Genomic DNA, 15,051 nt, shown 5'->3' with positions numbered 1-15,051 from the left:
TCACGGATATGAGGGGGAGATGGACCAAAATAGCCTCATAGCACTAATAGCAGACTCTGGGAAGCCACCCCTTCTCCTCTGGAGCCCCTTTATACACACCTCTTCTAAGTAATTTCCAACCTTTTGTTGACTCACAAAAAGAAGAAGAATAGAAGTTACTGGCGTTTGTAGTAACAGGATGAGAAAGTACGAGACTTCCTGTTGTGTGTGTGACAGCTGGTGATAAGTGGAGGGCTCTGCACAGGAAATCCGCTCAACTTCTGCAATGTGACCTGCCTGAAACTTGGGCGCTCCTTCAGTCTGGATGTTGATGGCAGGACAGGGGGGCGCCTGGACCATGGGCGACGTGGTAGAGAAGAGTTTGGAAGGGCCACTGGCACCTTCTACGGATGAGGCCTCCCAGAAAAGAGGAGACCTGGTAGAAATCTTAAATGGGGATAAGGTAAAATTCGATGACACGGGACTCTCCTTAATTCTGCAGAATGGCCTGGACACCCTCCGCGTGGAAAATGCTCTGACAGATGTCATCTTGTGTGTGGACATTCAGGAATTCTCCTGCCACCGCGTGGTGCTTGCCGCGGCCAGCAACTATTTCAGGTCAGCATGCCTAGGATTGCAGTCAGATTGGGTGCAGGTTGTAAGGATAATTGATATTGATTGATAGTTGATCTAACTAGTTGACTGTTGTTGCATGTACGTTTTGTGTATCTATTTAGGTTCATGTGTCTATTCCAGATACAAGAAAGGAAGCTGTTAAGCCTTAGATTTTAGATTTGTTTAAGGCATATTAAAAGAGAGATTGGTGTCATTTGGAAGCAATGTTTATATTTATGGTGAATCTTCTGTATATGTATCATTGTTTCAGAGGATGGAAAATTACTGAAGTCATGGGGATTTTTTTCCCCCTTGGTCTGACTAGTGTGTTGGAAACATGATGTTGTCTTTGTTCACCAATGTTGTGGCCCCTCTTTTGGAGTTATCAAATGACTTGCTGAAAATTAGGGGCATCTGGTTGTGCAGAGGGTGGATTGGAAAAGAACGTAGTAACAAAGGTGCTTTAGCAGGGAGAGGCTCCCAAATATAACACACTCTGAGACCTGGGTTCCATCCCTCTCTTCCCTTCCTGACAGTGAGACTTGAGGCAAGTCACTTCATGCTCTGAGTTTCTGTTTTGTTATCTGTACATTGGGGATAATGATGATTACCTCTCTGGATTGTTGTGATAATTAAATGTGAGAGGGAAAGGGTCTTACACAATGCCTAGGGTATAGTGGATACTCAGTATGTCTTTGTTGAAAATCTTCACCTCATTCTGTTTGGTTCAGCTTAGAACCATTTATTGTTTACCATGAGCAAATGCCTGGGATAGGAATGTGGGAAAATCAGGAACACAGTGAGTAGGGCTGGATCCAGAGATCTCCAGACCAATGTAGACATGGTGGGAAACAGTCCCAAAGAGAAATGGGGATGAAGAAGGTATCTAGGGAACTTGAAAAAGAAATACATTTAGAATTTCTTTTTTTAAGCTAACTTATTTATTTATTAATATTCATTTGTTGTTGAGAGAGAGAGACAGAGTACAAGTGGGGGAGAGACAGAAAGAGAGAGGGACACAGAATCCAAAGGCTCCAGGCTCCAAGCTGTCAGCACAGAACCCGACATGGGGCTTGAACCCACGAACTGAGAGATCATGACCTGAGCCAAAGTTGGTTGCTCAACAGACTGAGCCACCCAGGCGCCTCTAGAATTCCTTTTAATGAGATTCTTCTTAACTCTTGGTTCTGAGGAAATTAAAAACTATTTATCTATGTAAACATCATGAAAAGTATTTTATCTTTTTACTTTTTCTGAGATGCTTAGAGGGAAATTTTTACTTGGAATTCAAAGAGCAGTGTCAATGGATTGTTGTGGGATTGATTAGGTCCCCTATGTAAACAAGGCAAGGGGACACCTGGGTTTGTGGGAAGTAGTGCCAGCCATGTGCCAGACAGACATAGTATCTGATTTTATTTTTGCAGCACTGCGGTGAGGTGGCTGATGTCCCCTTTTACAGATGAGGAAATGGAAATCCAACATTACAAATGTAATCATTGCTGGAGTAGGGATTGGGCACGTTCTAGAAATCCTTGTTTTTACTGCAATAAAAATTGCCACTAAATTTGGGGCTCCATTCCAGAGGAAGTATATAACAGGTAACATGTAGGTATAGCCATAAAGTTGGGATGACAAAGATAAACATTTCTCTTTCACATTGATCAACAACCACTTTCAGAAGTGAATGAAAGTCAACTTAGCTCAATGTACTTAGTACCCATTTTTAGATTTACTGATTCTCTTTTGAATCACTGGAAAATGGCAGTCATACAAATGTATGCCTGATTAGCAATTTAGTTAGTGGCTCAGCCTGCCTATGGAACAGGACCGCTGGCTGTGTGCTCTCAAGCACATCATTGATTCCTCTGGTCCTTGGGTTTCTCATTCTAAATGGAAGGTGTGTAGGCCCAGGTCCTTCCCACCCTGCTGATGTAGGATACTTAGGGAAAGTATGTACCAGCCCTCAAAGGTGGTAGTGGCCATGAGATGCTGGAGGCACCCACACAGTGTGCATGTGTGCCTATGGTTGAAGACTCTCTTCCAAAACTGCCTGGTCACGTAGGGAAATTCCTTCTTTTCTTCAGAGCAGCAACTTTTGATTCTTATCTTGGTATTTCCAGGATGACTTTCCTCCTATAATGAACACAGTCTTGGAGACAGAATTCTTTTTTCCGGTATTGCTATTAACTGCTATTAATAATAACTTCTGTTGTTGAGCACTTAGTGAGAGCAAAGCTCTGTGCCACCTGTGTCCCATACACCATCCCACGGCAGCCCTGCGGGGTAGGGAATTTTATGCCCACTTACAGATGAGGAATGAAAGCCCGGAGTGTCTCGGTGAATAAAGTGACCGAGTGGGATTTGGACTTAGGACTGACATGAAGTCTGACATTGCCTCACCACCCGTTTTGCTTAGTTTCTAAGGTTTTGAAAGGGCTAGGGAGCCAAGTTCCTCTTATGCTCACACTTAGGAAGGGCAGAGAGCCTACTCTGTCTGAGAGGCTTCTGACACAGCCCTCTTTGCTTTGGAGGGCCTGGAAGCTGGCTATTAAATTTTGTACACTTTTTCTTTATTCATTGAGAACATAAATATTTTCCATGGAGTGACTGAACCACGGTTTATTTAACCAGTCCCCTGTTGACAGACATTTGGATCGTTTCTAATCTTTTTTTTTTAATTATTTTTTTTAACGTTTATTTTATTTTTGAGACAGAGAGAGACAGAGCATGAATGGGGGAGGGGCAGAGAGAGAGGGAGACACAGAATCGGAAGCAGGCTCCAGGCTCTGAGCCGTCAGCCCAGAGCCCGACGCGGGGCTCGAACTCACAGAAGGCGAGATTGTGACCTGAGCTGAAGTCGGACGCTTAATCGACTGAGCCACCCAGGCGCCCCTCGTTTCTAATCTTTTGCCATATAACAATGTTGTAATGAATAACCTTATACATATGTCATTTTTATATGTGTGCAGGAATACCTGGAAGTGCATTTCTAGAAGAGGGTTTGCTGAGTTAAGGAGAAATGCATCTGCAGTTTAAGTGGATATATATGCCAGATCCGCCTTTATAGGGATTCAGTCATTTTGAACTCCCGACAGGCTTGCCAAAAGAGGATGGCTTCCAAATTCGGGATTTTTCCCAGTATGACAGATGAGAAACAGTATCTCAGTTTTGTTTTAATTTGCATTTCTCTCATTTTGAATAAGCTCAAACGTCTTTTTGTATGTTTAAGGATTGTCTGTAGTTCTTTTCTGTGAACTGTCTCTTCACGGCCTTTCAAATTTTCACGTATATATATATTAAATGTTTATTTATTTATTTTGAGGGAGAGACAGCAAGAGACAGGGAGTGCATGTGTAAGCAGGTGACAGGCAGAGACAGGCGGAGAGAGAGAATCCCAAGCAGGCTCCATGCTCAGCACAGAGTCTGATGTGGGGCTTGAACTCATGAACCGTGAGATCATGTCCTGAGCTGAAATCAAGAAGTCTGTTGCTTAACCGAATGAACCACCCACATATGCCAAATTTTCAGATACATATTTTTTAAAATTAAAATTTATTTTTATCAAAGTACTGCATGCAGATAGTTAACGAAGAGTCAAATAGTATTTAAAGACTTATAATGAAAAAACAAAATTCCTCTTCACCTCTTCTACTCTTCAGGATTGTTCACCAAAAGTCACCATTTTTTATGTTTAGCTGTTTCTTCTGGTATTATATTTATATTTCTTCAAAATATGCTTATGCTACTATTTCTTGATTTCTCAACGTTAGACATCATTTACTGATTTCCTAGTATGTCTGATAAGGACTTAGCACTTACTCCTAGCTCCCTTACCATACACTGACCTTTACTACAATCTCTCAGTATAATGTTTTCACATTTTTCCTGGATAAGTTTGTATTAAGAATTTGCGTGATGTTCATGAAAACATTTTTCTTGTTGAACCAAGTTGTGTGAAATGATTACATTTTGTTTCATGTAAAGCTTTTTGTCTTTCCTGAAGTTAATAATTCATTGTTTTTTCCATTTGCTTAGTTGTGGGACTATCTTTTGCTCACATCTTCTCACCATGATCTTTCATGTGGTCTAGTGCATCAAAGAATCTACCAGTTCCATTTTCCCCCAGAATCTTCCTCACCGACATCATTTTACACATGTTCTCCGGACCTGCTGCCCAGCTATTGTCTACCTGCATATATAACCATGGTGGCTATAAACAGGGACTATATTAGTAACTAAGACAATGTAGTTCCCTTTGGGGGCCTATTTAGAAGTCTTGAGTGGAATGAGGAAGTTGGGAAAATACATAGAGTTGAGGCTGAGAAAAGTGCAAGGGAGAATAAAGCTGAAAAAAGTAGCTCGTGACATACATTAAATGTCAACAGCCAAATGTCAAGGTGTCTGAATATTATCCTAGCAGGAAAATCAAGGAAAGCATAATTTAATATTCATAGTAATTGTTTTTTAAAATGTTATAAAACTAGTCGTGTGTTTTAAAAGACCACTAAGGGGCGCCTGGGTGGCTCAGTCGGTTGAGCGTCCGACTTCGGCTCAGGTCATGATCTTGCAGTGTTTGAGTTTGAGCCCTGCGTCGGGCTCTGTGCTGGCAGCTCAGAGCCTGGAGCCTGCTTCTGATTCTGTGTCTCCCTCTCTCTCTGACTCTCCCCCGTTCATGCTCTGTCTCTCTCTGTCTCAAAAATAAATAAAAACATTAAAAAAAAATTAAAAAAAAAAAAAAAGACCACTAAGCTGCCATTTGTGTTATGCCTTTGGACATGTCCCCAAATCAAAGTCTTTGGAACTGGTTGTGCATCCTACATGCTGAACCCACCTCCCATAGGATCTCCATCTAAACCAGTGGTTCTCGCCATTTTGAGGGGGCAGGGAACAACAAATCATTGCAGATATGGCACACTCCATAGGTGAGGCTGACCCCTGAGGGCAATCGTGTTGTGATTTCAGGGGTGGCTGAGGGAAGGAGTGGTGATGTAGGGAGGGATCATCAGGCTCCTCATAGTCCTACTAGATGACTGGCCTTCCCACATGAATAAAAGAGCTTCCAGGCTGAGGCTGAGTCGATAGCAAGCTCCTTTGTTGCTGCTGCTGCCCCAAATCTGCCTGGACCTTGGCTCCTGCTTGTACCTCAGTACCTTGGTCTTTGGGTCTGGTTCCCTGAGTCCATGATGAGGGGATTTTGACCACTGGCTACAAAAATCAAGCACAGGTCAGGAATGGGAATGGCATTCTGGGCCCAATCTATTAATATTATTATTATATATTAACTAATTACTGTATGGCAGCAAGTAGGGTGAGAGGCTACCCTTTTTTTTTTTTAATATTTTTTTATTTTTAAGAGAGAGACAGAGCATGAGTGGGGGAGGGTCAGAGAGAGAGGGAGACACAGAATCCAAAGCAGGCTCCAGGCTCCGAGTCTTCAGCACAGAGACTGATGCGGGGCTTGAACTCACGAACTGTGAGCTCGTGACCTGAGCCGAAGTCGGACGCTCAACCGACTGAGCCACCCAGGCGCCCTGAGAGGCTACTTTTAAACCATGTGTAGAGGTTATAATCCTTTGCTTTTTCTGCATAATGGTGTAAGGGGTCTACAAGGGAGCCGGCAAGCACAGGTGAGAGAGTAAGTGCTAAGGAAAACAAGAATGAGTTAAGGCCATCTGGGTCTGGATTAGAAATCTTGCTAATGGTGAAAGCATTGAGTATTGCTGTTGCCACAGTGGGTATGCCTGATCAAGTGAACTGGTGACTGTACTTCGAGCATTGGGTCCTGCATTTTATGCTTTTAGTCTTGTTCATTTAGTAGAATCAATGTGGTGGTTAATATTTAAGTACTATAGACCAGGACACCTGGGTGGCTCAGTCAGTCGAGCATTTGACTTTGGCTCAGGTCATGATCTCTTGGTTTGTGGGGTCAAGCCCTGCGTCGGGCTCTGTGCTGTCAGCTCAGAGCCAGGAGCCTGCTTTGGATTCTGTGTCTCCCCCCCTCTCTGCCACTCCCCTGCTTGCACTCTGACTCCCTCTGTCTCTCAAAAATAAGTAAGCATTAAAAAAATATTTAAGTACTATAGATCTATAATTTCTTATCAGCAATTCTAAAATCCCCCAAGTGCTGATAAATGAGAAGGTTTTTAGAACTTATTTGGCAGACAAATTTGTGACTTGAGCTGCACATGTCTGATGGAGACATCTGTCCTGAACTGAGAAGAGGCTACTTGGAGTCTGTTTATTCCATTATGCATATATTCATTGCTGGAGTACTAGTGCTCTGGATATAGGAATGCTGGCGGTGCTATATAATATTCAAGATATGGTAATATTCAAACAATTCTGAATGTCAGAGCACATCTGACTGCAAGATTTGGGGGACAGGGGATTATGGGAGTTTTCTGATAAAGTTTGTTTTCGTTTAGGTGTTATTATTCTACTTTGTTTCATATGAATATTTTACATACTTGTAAAATTAGTTTAGATACAGTTTTGCATCTTGCTTTGCATCTTGTTTCATTATAATCTTTCCCCTATAGTTTTCATAACTTCTTTATTTATTTAGCTACCATTTTTAATAGATGCATAATATGAAAATCATTCTCTCGTTGTGAATATAGGTTACTTCTAATATTTTTGCTTTTATAAATGATGTGGTGATAAACATATTTGGAATAAGTATTTCTGCAGTTTGGGATCTGGAAAGGACAATATTTTTTGAGTATTTACTGCATGCCAGGAACTTTGCTGGATTTCCACCATATCAACAATTAGGTAACAACTAGTGGATAGCATTGTCTCCATTTCACCCTCCAGGGAACTCACTTTGATAGCAAGAATGGTTTCCCCATTGGGATCCAAACTGAGAGCAGACCTTTCTATCAGGCAGAAATGTGGCTGTTGGGACATTAACTGTGCAAGACTATTAACTTTCCCTCTCTACCATACACTAGTATAGTCTATGTAAGCTGTAGGTGAGGAGAAAGTGTAAAAGTTATTGCCTCCATGTGCACGTACACACACACACAGGCAGAACACTATGGGAACATTCAAGCCAATTTGCATCTGGGGGCTGAGCTGACAGATCCCCATAGCATTGAAGACTCAGCATGCCTTAGGGCACCAGTCTGGGTCAAAGGATTAAATAAGAAATAAGGAAGTAGGTCAGGATGTGAGGTGAAGAGACAGTATGCTTTGAAAGCATAGGGCCTCAAGAACCTGTAGGACATCAATTGGGGCAGGAACCAGTAACTGCTTGGTATAATGGAAAGAACACCATCTTAGAACCTTGTCACTGGCATTTGAGTCTATACCCTGCCACTTACTGGCTGTGTAAATCTTGGAGAAATTGCTTGGCCTCTCTGAGGTTCAGTGCTGTTCTACAACACAGTGAAGCTACTGATTTGTGTCTATCCATCCCAGTAAAGTTTGCGAAATACATGTAATAAAATAGATCAATTATGAATTTTTTTGCCTAAACATTTTATGCATGATAACAAGTCAGATTTCTTCATTCTAAGGAAGAGCAATCAACTGGCTTTTTTGAAGATTTATGTAGGTAACTCACAGAATCCCTCAGAAGGCCAAACTCCGAAAACAGACAGGAGCCAGGGAGGCCAGGTCGTGGCCAGAACCACAGCTTAAAGCCACCCAGAACCCATCTGGGGAGAATTCCCCCGCTGTTGCAGGATCCTGGAGGCCAAGGCTAGCACAGCTCTGGCCACTGGCACTGTCTCCCTTGCAATTCCTGGAAACTGGAGGCTGCTGCTTCCACCAGAATTGGTTCTCCTCTGTCTCTGCTTCTTTGCCTTTCCAGCTCCCAGTTCCTAGCCTAGGGTAAGTTTATCTAATTGGTCAAAGCTGAGTTACGCATGTTAATGCAATAGCTGTGACAGAAGTTGGGAAAGTGTGCGTTGGGCCTTTACAGCTTCTGGATCAGGAAGTGCTTCTGCCACACACCACATCTCATTTAGAGGGAGAATTTGCCATATCTCGGGAGGGTTTCAGATGCTGGGCAACCAAAAACTGACAAGGATCCATTATATGCAGCTGCTATGTGCCAGTCCTGCATTAGGTGCAGAGTAAGGGTTAAGGTATCGTGAAAAATATACAGATATTAGAGAATTCCATGATTCCTGTCTCATAGGCATCAGAGATAATGATCCTGAGATCTTACAGCCAAGAGGACAATTATTTTGCACTTTTACTTCTCTTCTCCCTTCAGACTTTGAGTGGCTCTGGTATACATGTGAGACTGTGTGGCATGTAAGCATCATCCATCATGCATGGTCTAGAAACTGGCTGGGAGTGTGAGCTATGGGAGGGTCCTTGACACCATTGCAATGGCTGACATTCAGCAGACACCTACTACATATTTGATATCCATAAAAACTTGACGTTCCTCCTGAAGGTTCAGTCACTGATAGGCGGCATCCTGGTCAGAGCAGGAAGTCCTCACAGAGTTGGGAGGCTATTGCATAACTTTAAAAAAGGGAAGGATGATAAAGCGTGGTCATTATAGGAAAGATTTGAAGGATCAGTTAAAAATCCAGAATGCTTCAGAATGTTGTGGATTCAGCAGGTTACTCATATGACCATCTGGACACAAATGTGCTATGCCTACATAGAGACTCCTGCAGACCATTTTATTTTATTTTTTTTTTAGGATTGGAAGGTACTCGGCAGGAATTGCTGCCTCAAGGCAGAAGTGCATGTAGGTCCTTTGAATTTTTAATAAAATATCATCTCTGTCATCTCCACCCCTGGTGTCTAGGGCATGTGGGTCTTCTTTCACTCAAGACCAGAAAGTCCATTCTTCTCCTGTTTTGAATAATGCTCCATGGAGCTCTCAACTAAAACACAACACAAACACTCATCATTGACATCTTAAGTTCTGAACTTTACCCCTATGCCAAGTACACAGATATGTAACTGTCCATTGATGAAATGCCTTTGCAGAGTAGATTCTAATATAGCAAACACTAAACAGTCCATGAGAAGAGCTGCCCATATGAAGAACATGTATGTTTTTGGTAAAACTGCCTTGGAGCTCACCATCCGTCACATTGCTCAAGGTTCCTATATTAGTCAGTGTTCTTTTGATGGCAAGGAATAGAATCTGAGGTCAAATCAGCTTTGGCAAAAGAGGAAGGTATTTGGCCACATAGCCAATTAATAGGAAGGGCCGGGATGCAGCAGAGCCCGGGGAGAAGAGGAACCAGGGCTTTGAATGCAGTCAGGGTGCTTTCTTTCGACTCTCACTTGGCTTCTTTCTAAGGTGGGATTTCTCAGATGTACTTCTGCCACATGGTTGGGGGTCTGCTCCTTGGCAGCTCTAAGACTCCCTCCTTTTCAGTTGGTTCCAGAGAGAAACTGAGGGGCTGGCTTCAGTTTGAAAAGCCCCCAGGAAAGACTCTGTTCCATTCTATTACCCAATCCTAGACCAATCATTGTGTCAGGGAGGTGGGGCACAGTGATCAGCCCAGTTTAGTTTAGGAGTTCAAGGTTGGCCAAAAGCAGGGGCGGAGGGCAGGGCAAAGGAGGGGAGATTGGTAAAAAGGTAAGAGCTTCTATTTGAACCACATGATTTGAGTGGGACTTGGGAGAGCATTTCCCAGAAAGGGAAGGCACTAGACAAAAGGAAAAATGAATGTACACTAAAGAGGGCTAATAAATGCTGGTTTACTTTCTTTTCTTAGCTAACTTATTGTACTTCTGCCTTTGCTTTGGCTGTCAGGAAGCTTATGCATTAGCTTTCCTTAGCCTAGATTTCAGTGACATAGTCTCCTACTTTAATGACTTAGATCTTATTTTATTACTTTTTGTTGTTACTGTTTTGCATTTTATAATATCTCTGAGACTATAAGCCACCTTAAGTTATTTTGGAGAGGCTTTTTTTTTCTTTTTAAAGTAAGCTCTAGGCCCAGTGTGGGGTTTGAACCTATGACCCTGAGATCAAGAGTTGCATGCTCTACCAACAGCCAGCCAGGAGCCCCTGGAGAGGCCATTTTTGTGTAAGTCTCCTTTGCTATGAAAAAAATATCATTCAGGCAACCTATGTATCCTCTGCTGTAAGGGTAGTCATTCTGTTATTATGTGTAACTTTTGTGGAAAGCTTTAAGGCCACAGTAATTATAGGAGTGCTGATACTGTTATGACTTTAAAACACAATCAAACCAAAAGTTGCATTGTAGCTGTTTCTGAGGAGATATTCAAGGATCTATAAAAATTACCTGCTGGCAGGTATGCATATAATAATTCAGGTTCAGGGTCAAGTAAGAGCTTACTGATATTCAGGAGATCATGTGTCATGTAGAGTAAGCTCAGGTTTGTCTGGGGTAGATATCAAGGGAATTTTGATGTTTGGGGAATTAAGTGAGGGGCAGATGCCCAGTGAATAATTCTTGGAAGGTGGGGTTAGTGGACATAGCACTCAAGGTCAATTGAATGAATGACCCCACTCTCTACCATGCACTGAGTTTACAAAGATTAATGAGTTCTTGTTCCCTATTGACAACAAAATCACAGTTAGTTAGAGGAGAAAGATAGGTAAATCAATGCTTCAGTATAGGGTAATAATATCAATGTTTCAGTATAGGTAATATGATGGAGTTCTGCTTACAGAAGGGGCATTAAGTCAGACTGGAGAAAAAAGGCAATCAGAGAGGGCTTCCTGGAAGAGTATAGACCAATCTATGGTAGCTCCTTCTTCACCTTTGGCTTTAAAACTCCTCTCCACTCTCAGCTGGAGGATCTCTTATTTTTTTTCCCCTCTCCCTCTGGATCTGTGTCATAAAAGCCCAAGGAACAGGCCTGGCAGTCCAGATTCCTCTGTGGCAGCCGGTGAAGGGAGAAGTCTGGAACACGTATGTGATCACTTTTGCCCTGTCATAATAGGGATAACTTTTATGCCTCAACATTTGAATACCTTGGGTAAGGATTAGGACCAGTGCCAGTTCACATGTTTCTAAGTGATCAGAACCAGGGAATGCTCAGAAAAATCTCTAAGCCTAGGCTGATCTTTGACTTTTGGTTAATGACATGGAGGTCATAAGGAGGCCAGGATGAGGTCCTGTGGGTTGGGATGGAAAATGTTTGGAAAGGGGTGGTGATAAGGAGCCTTTAGGGAAACAGCCTGGTCAGGATGTGGCAGTGGACAGTGAGCACAAATGCTGACCCTGCTCGTGGCCCAGTGGGAAGTGAGAATCAGAGCAGACCTCATTGAAGAGGGAAGTGGTGTTTTGTTAGGGGAAGCCAGGTTTCATCTCTGGCAAGGAGATGGAAGATGTGCTAAAGCAAATTAAGGTGGAGAACAACCACCATGTTTTGTACTATAACATCTCAAGTGGGAGGGCTTAGGGTAAATATCATGGGCCCGGGTTACCAATTTGGAGAATCACTGGATAATACAGTTCTCTATACACACACTTCATTTCAGGTCACTGGGTCTTGGAGCTCGTTGTTATTTATTCGCATGGCAGTTAGAAGAGAAATGTAGATGTGGACAGTATGGTGTAAAATAGGCAAATCCTCTTGGCCTTCAGGACCAGGTACAGGACTGCACTGCATGTGTAGTTTCCTTCTGTCCACTTACCCATCCATCCATCCATCCATCCATCCATCCATCCATCTTACAAATATTAAATCTATACTGTGGGCCAGCAAATAAGAATTGAGAGAGAAATAAAATCTAGCCCTTGGCTTACAGAGTCTTATAAATCTAATAGAGGAGAAGACTGGTTACAAATAGGCTATATAGGGGCATCTGGCTGGCTTAATCTCCAGGAGTTTTAAGTCATAGAACATACAACTCTTGATCTTGGGGTCATGAGTCAATCCCCACGTTGGGCCTAGATTTCACCTAAAAAAATAAGCTATATAGAGTGTACATAGAGAAGCCTGTCTGGCCCAAGGGTGTTGATGTAAACAGAGGCACACACCGGAAACTGCTAGTTGTTGGGCATAGCTGCTTCAGGGGATTCGGAAGGGGGTATTTAGACCAGACTCTGAGGGGTCTTGTATGGCAATATTGAGCGTACATCAACATTTCCTTTTCTGGGCACTTTTAATACAATGTTCTTTAGCATTTGGGCCCATTTGTTATTGATTATTCATTTGTCTAATTGTGTCAGTCAGGACTGTGCACTGCAAATGGTAGCTACTCAGTTCAAACTGGGTTCAAGCAGATCAACAAAAGAAGTTATTTGCTCACATTATTTAAAAGTTTAAGAGTATTGACTTTAGGTCTTGTTTGATCCTTGTGTTCAAATAATATCATCAGGACTGTTTCTCTCTTTGTCTCTTGTCTCTGGTTTCCTCTGTGTTGGTTACTCTCTCAGGGAGGATCTTCACAGATGGAGGCAAGAAAATATCCAGCTGCTCCAAACTTTTATTTCTCCCAGCTCAGCAGTTACAGCAGGAAGAGAACTTCTCTTTCCCAGGGGTTCCAGGGAAAGTTCTAGGATTCGCTTTGATTGGACTGGCTTCTTCCTATGCCCATCAGTGAACTGATCACTGTGGCATGGGAGACTAATGTGCCATGGACTGTGCTCACCCATGGTCTAGGATGTGGGACCAGCTCTATTCAAACCTTGCAGACTGAAATTGGAGGAGGGATAGTTTCCTAAAGGAAAATCTGGGTACACCTACTAAAAAAATTAGGAATAATAAGAAAAATAAGGAAAAATAAGAACTGCTTATTATATCTTTGTAGTTGAATCATTGCTGAATCCTGGTCATAAGCATTTGCTATGACTGATACTCTATCCTTCTTGATGTAGCAGGACAGAACAAGCCCTTTCTGTCATAAATTTGGATGGGCTGAGTTACATGACATGCTGAAGCCTCAGCAATGGTCCAGTGGAGCTGGGAGGGACACTGGTGCTATAGAAACATGGCTGGAGTTCTGGTCCCCAAAGATGCCTGTGCAGTGTCCTTGAGGAGTGGTGAAATTGGGCAAAGAGCTTGGTAGGAGGCAGTTCTTTCAGGGCTTAATAATGTTTAGAGTCAGGTGGGGGGCAGCTCTGGGGTTCTAGCTCCTCTGTCAGTTTGGAGCAAAGACTTAGTCAGCAGCTGGGGGTTCAGGGAGCTGACTCCAGGCTCCAGATAGAGATAGCAGCATGTGGTTAGTCATGTCTCTTAGAGATGGCCATGAACCTTCAAATCCTTCTCTGAAGACTCCCCTCCAGGTGTGTGAGATTTACATGTGAACTGCGGGTAAGAACAGAGAATTGCACACTGTTTATTATTAATAGGGCTTTGGCACCACATCCTGTTTCGGAACTCCTAGCTCTAATGAACTGTGTTACTTGAATATAAGCTGCAGGGACCCCGTCTATACAGCTAATCTGGAGAAAGACTTACAAGGCCAGGATGAGGCCAGCTTCCATCTGAGCCTGCGTGCCCCACCCCCTACCCGCAGTTTGGGAGGCAGCTTTAGGCCTCATGGAATTCTAGGAGGGCTGAATCTCAGAAGGTGAAAGGGAGAATCTACAGAGAGGGAAGATTTTCAAGGGCATGTCTGCCCCAGCACCATAGCCAGTTATTTCTTTGACGTAGAACTGTGTGCAATCTCCTCCTTCTCAGGGTGAGCCGTAGGGGCTTGTGTTGGGAAGTGAGGTGACCTCTTCATAGGGCATTGGTACTTGAACATTGGTTTGCCAAAGAATTATGGGTAGGGGTTAGGGGAGCCTAGTAAAATTCATATTTCCAGCCCCATTGCCAGGGATTTTGATTCAGTAGGTCTAGGGTGAGTGGGGTTCAGGATTCTGCATTCTTAACAGCCATCACAGGAATTCCAAATGCAAGTGGTCCAGGGAACATACTTTGAGACCCACTGGCTTTGAGGCTGGACTGTCTGCAGGCCAGAAATGTGGGCAGGACTCCAGTGTTGGGACAGCGTCTATATCGTAAGGCTTAGGGAGCACCTTGAGGTCAGAAATGGGGCTGAGCCAAATGTTTATGTCCTTCCCTTGGTTAGGAAATGGCAGGTGAAAGGTTTTGGTGTCCTCAGCTTAGAGGAGCTGGGGACCATCAGGAGTGTTGTCATCCCATGCTAGGTCACCCCTGCATGTGCTCACTCCCTGCTTTTTTGCAGTGGAGACCCCTTTGACCATCCACATTGGGTTTATATCCAAATAATCTTTTCTTAATAATACTATTCATTGAGCAGCACATGATTACTAATTAAATTTTTTTAACCAATTGTATAGACATTAACATTTATATATATATATATATATATATTTTTTTTTTTTTTGAGAGATAAAATGTGTGTGCAGGGGAGGGGCAAAGGGAGAGGAAGAGAGAGAATCTTAAGCAGGCTCCATGCCCAGCTCAGAAGCTGACACAGGGCTTGATCTCATGACTGTGAAATCATGGCCTGAGCTAAAATCAAGAGCCAGATGCTTAGTTGACTGAGCCACCCAGGTGCCTCAACATTTATATTCTTAAATAGAA

The 15,051-nt window shown here is 42.9% G+C and overlaps 1 protein-coding gene across 1 annotated transcript in view; it reads left to right on the top strand.

Annotated features, from left to right (window-relative positions):
• The first annotated feature begins 277 nt into the window (after window positions 1-277).
• The window catches only part of KLHL6 (kelch like family member 6), a 56,668-nt gene continuing 41,894 nt past the window's right edge, over window positions 278-15,051 (top strand). Inside the window, exon 1 of the mRNA XM_047099484.1 lies at window positions 278-597. Within this exon, the coding sequence (XP_046955440.1) occupies window positions 305-597 (293 nt within the window). The 5' untranslated portion in view covers window positions 278-304. The remainder of the gene's footprint in view (window positions 598-15,051) is intronic.

This window comes from Lynx rufus, unplaced genomic scaffold (assembly GCF_022079265.1).
Source record: "Lynx rufus isolate CCGP_SWC_20201006 ecotype Redwood Valley unplaced genomic scaffold, mLynRuf1.p SCAF_5, whole genome shotgun sequence".
In the NCBI taxonomy this organism is placed as follows: domain Eukaryota; kingdom Metazoa; phylum Chordata; class Mammalia; order Carnivora; family Felidae; genus Lynx; species Lynx rufus.
Note: the sequence above shows the minus strand (reverse complement) of the source record. Positions and strands in the feature narration are given on the sequence as shown.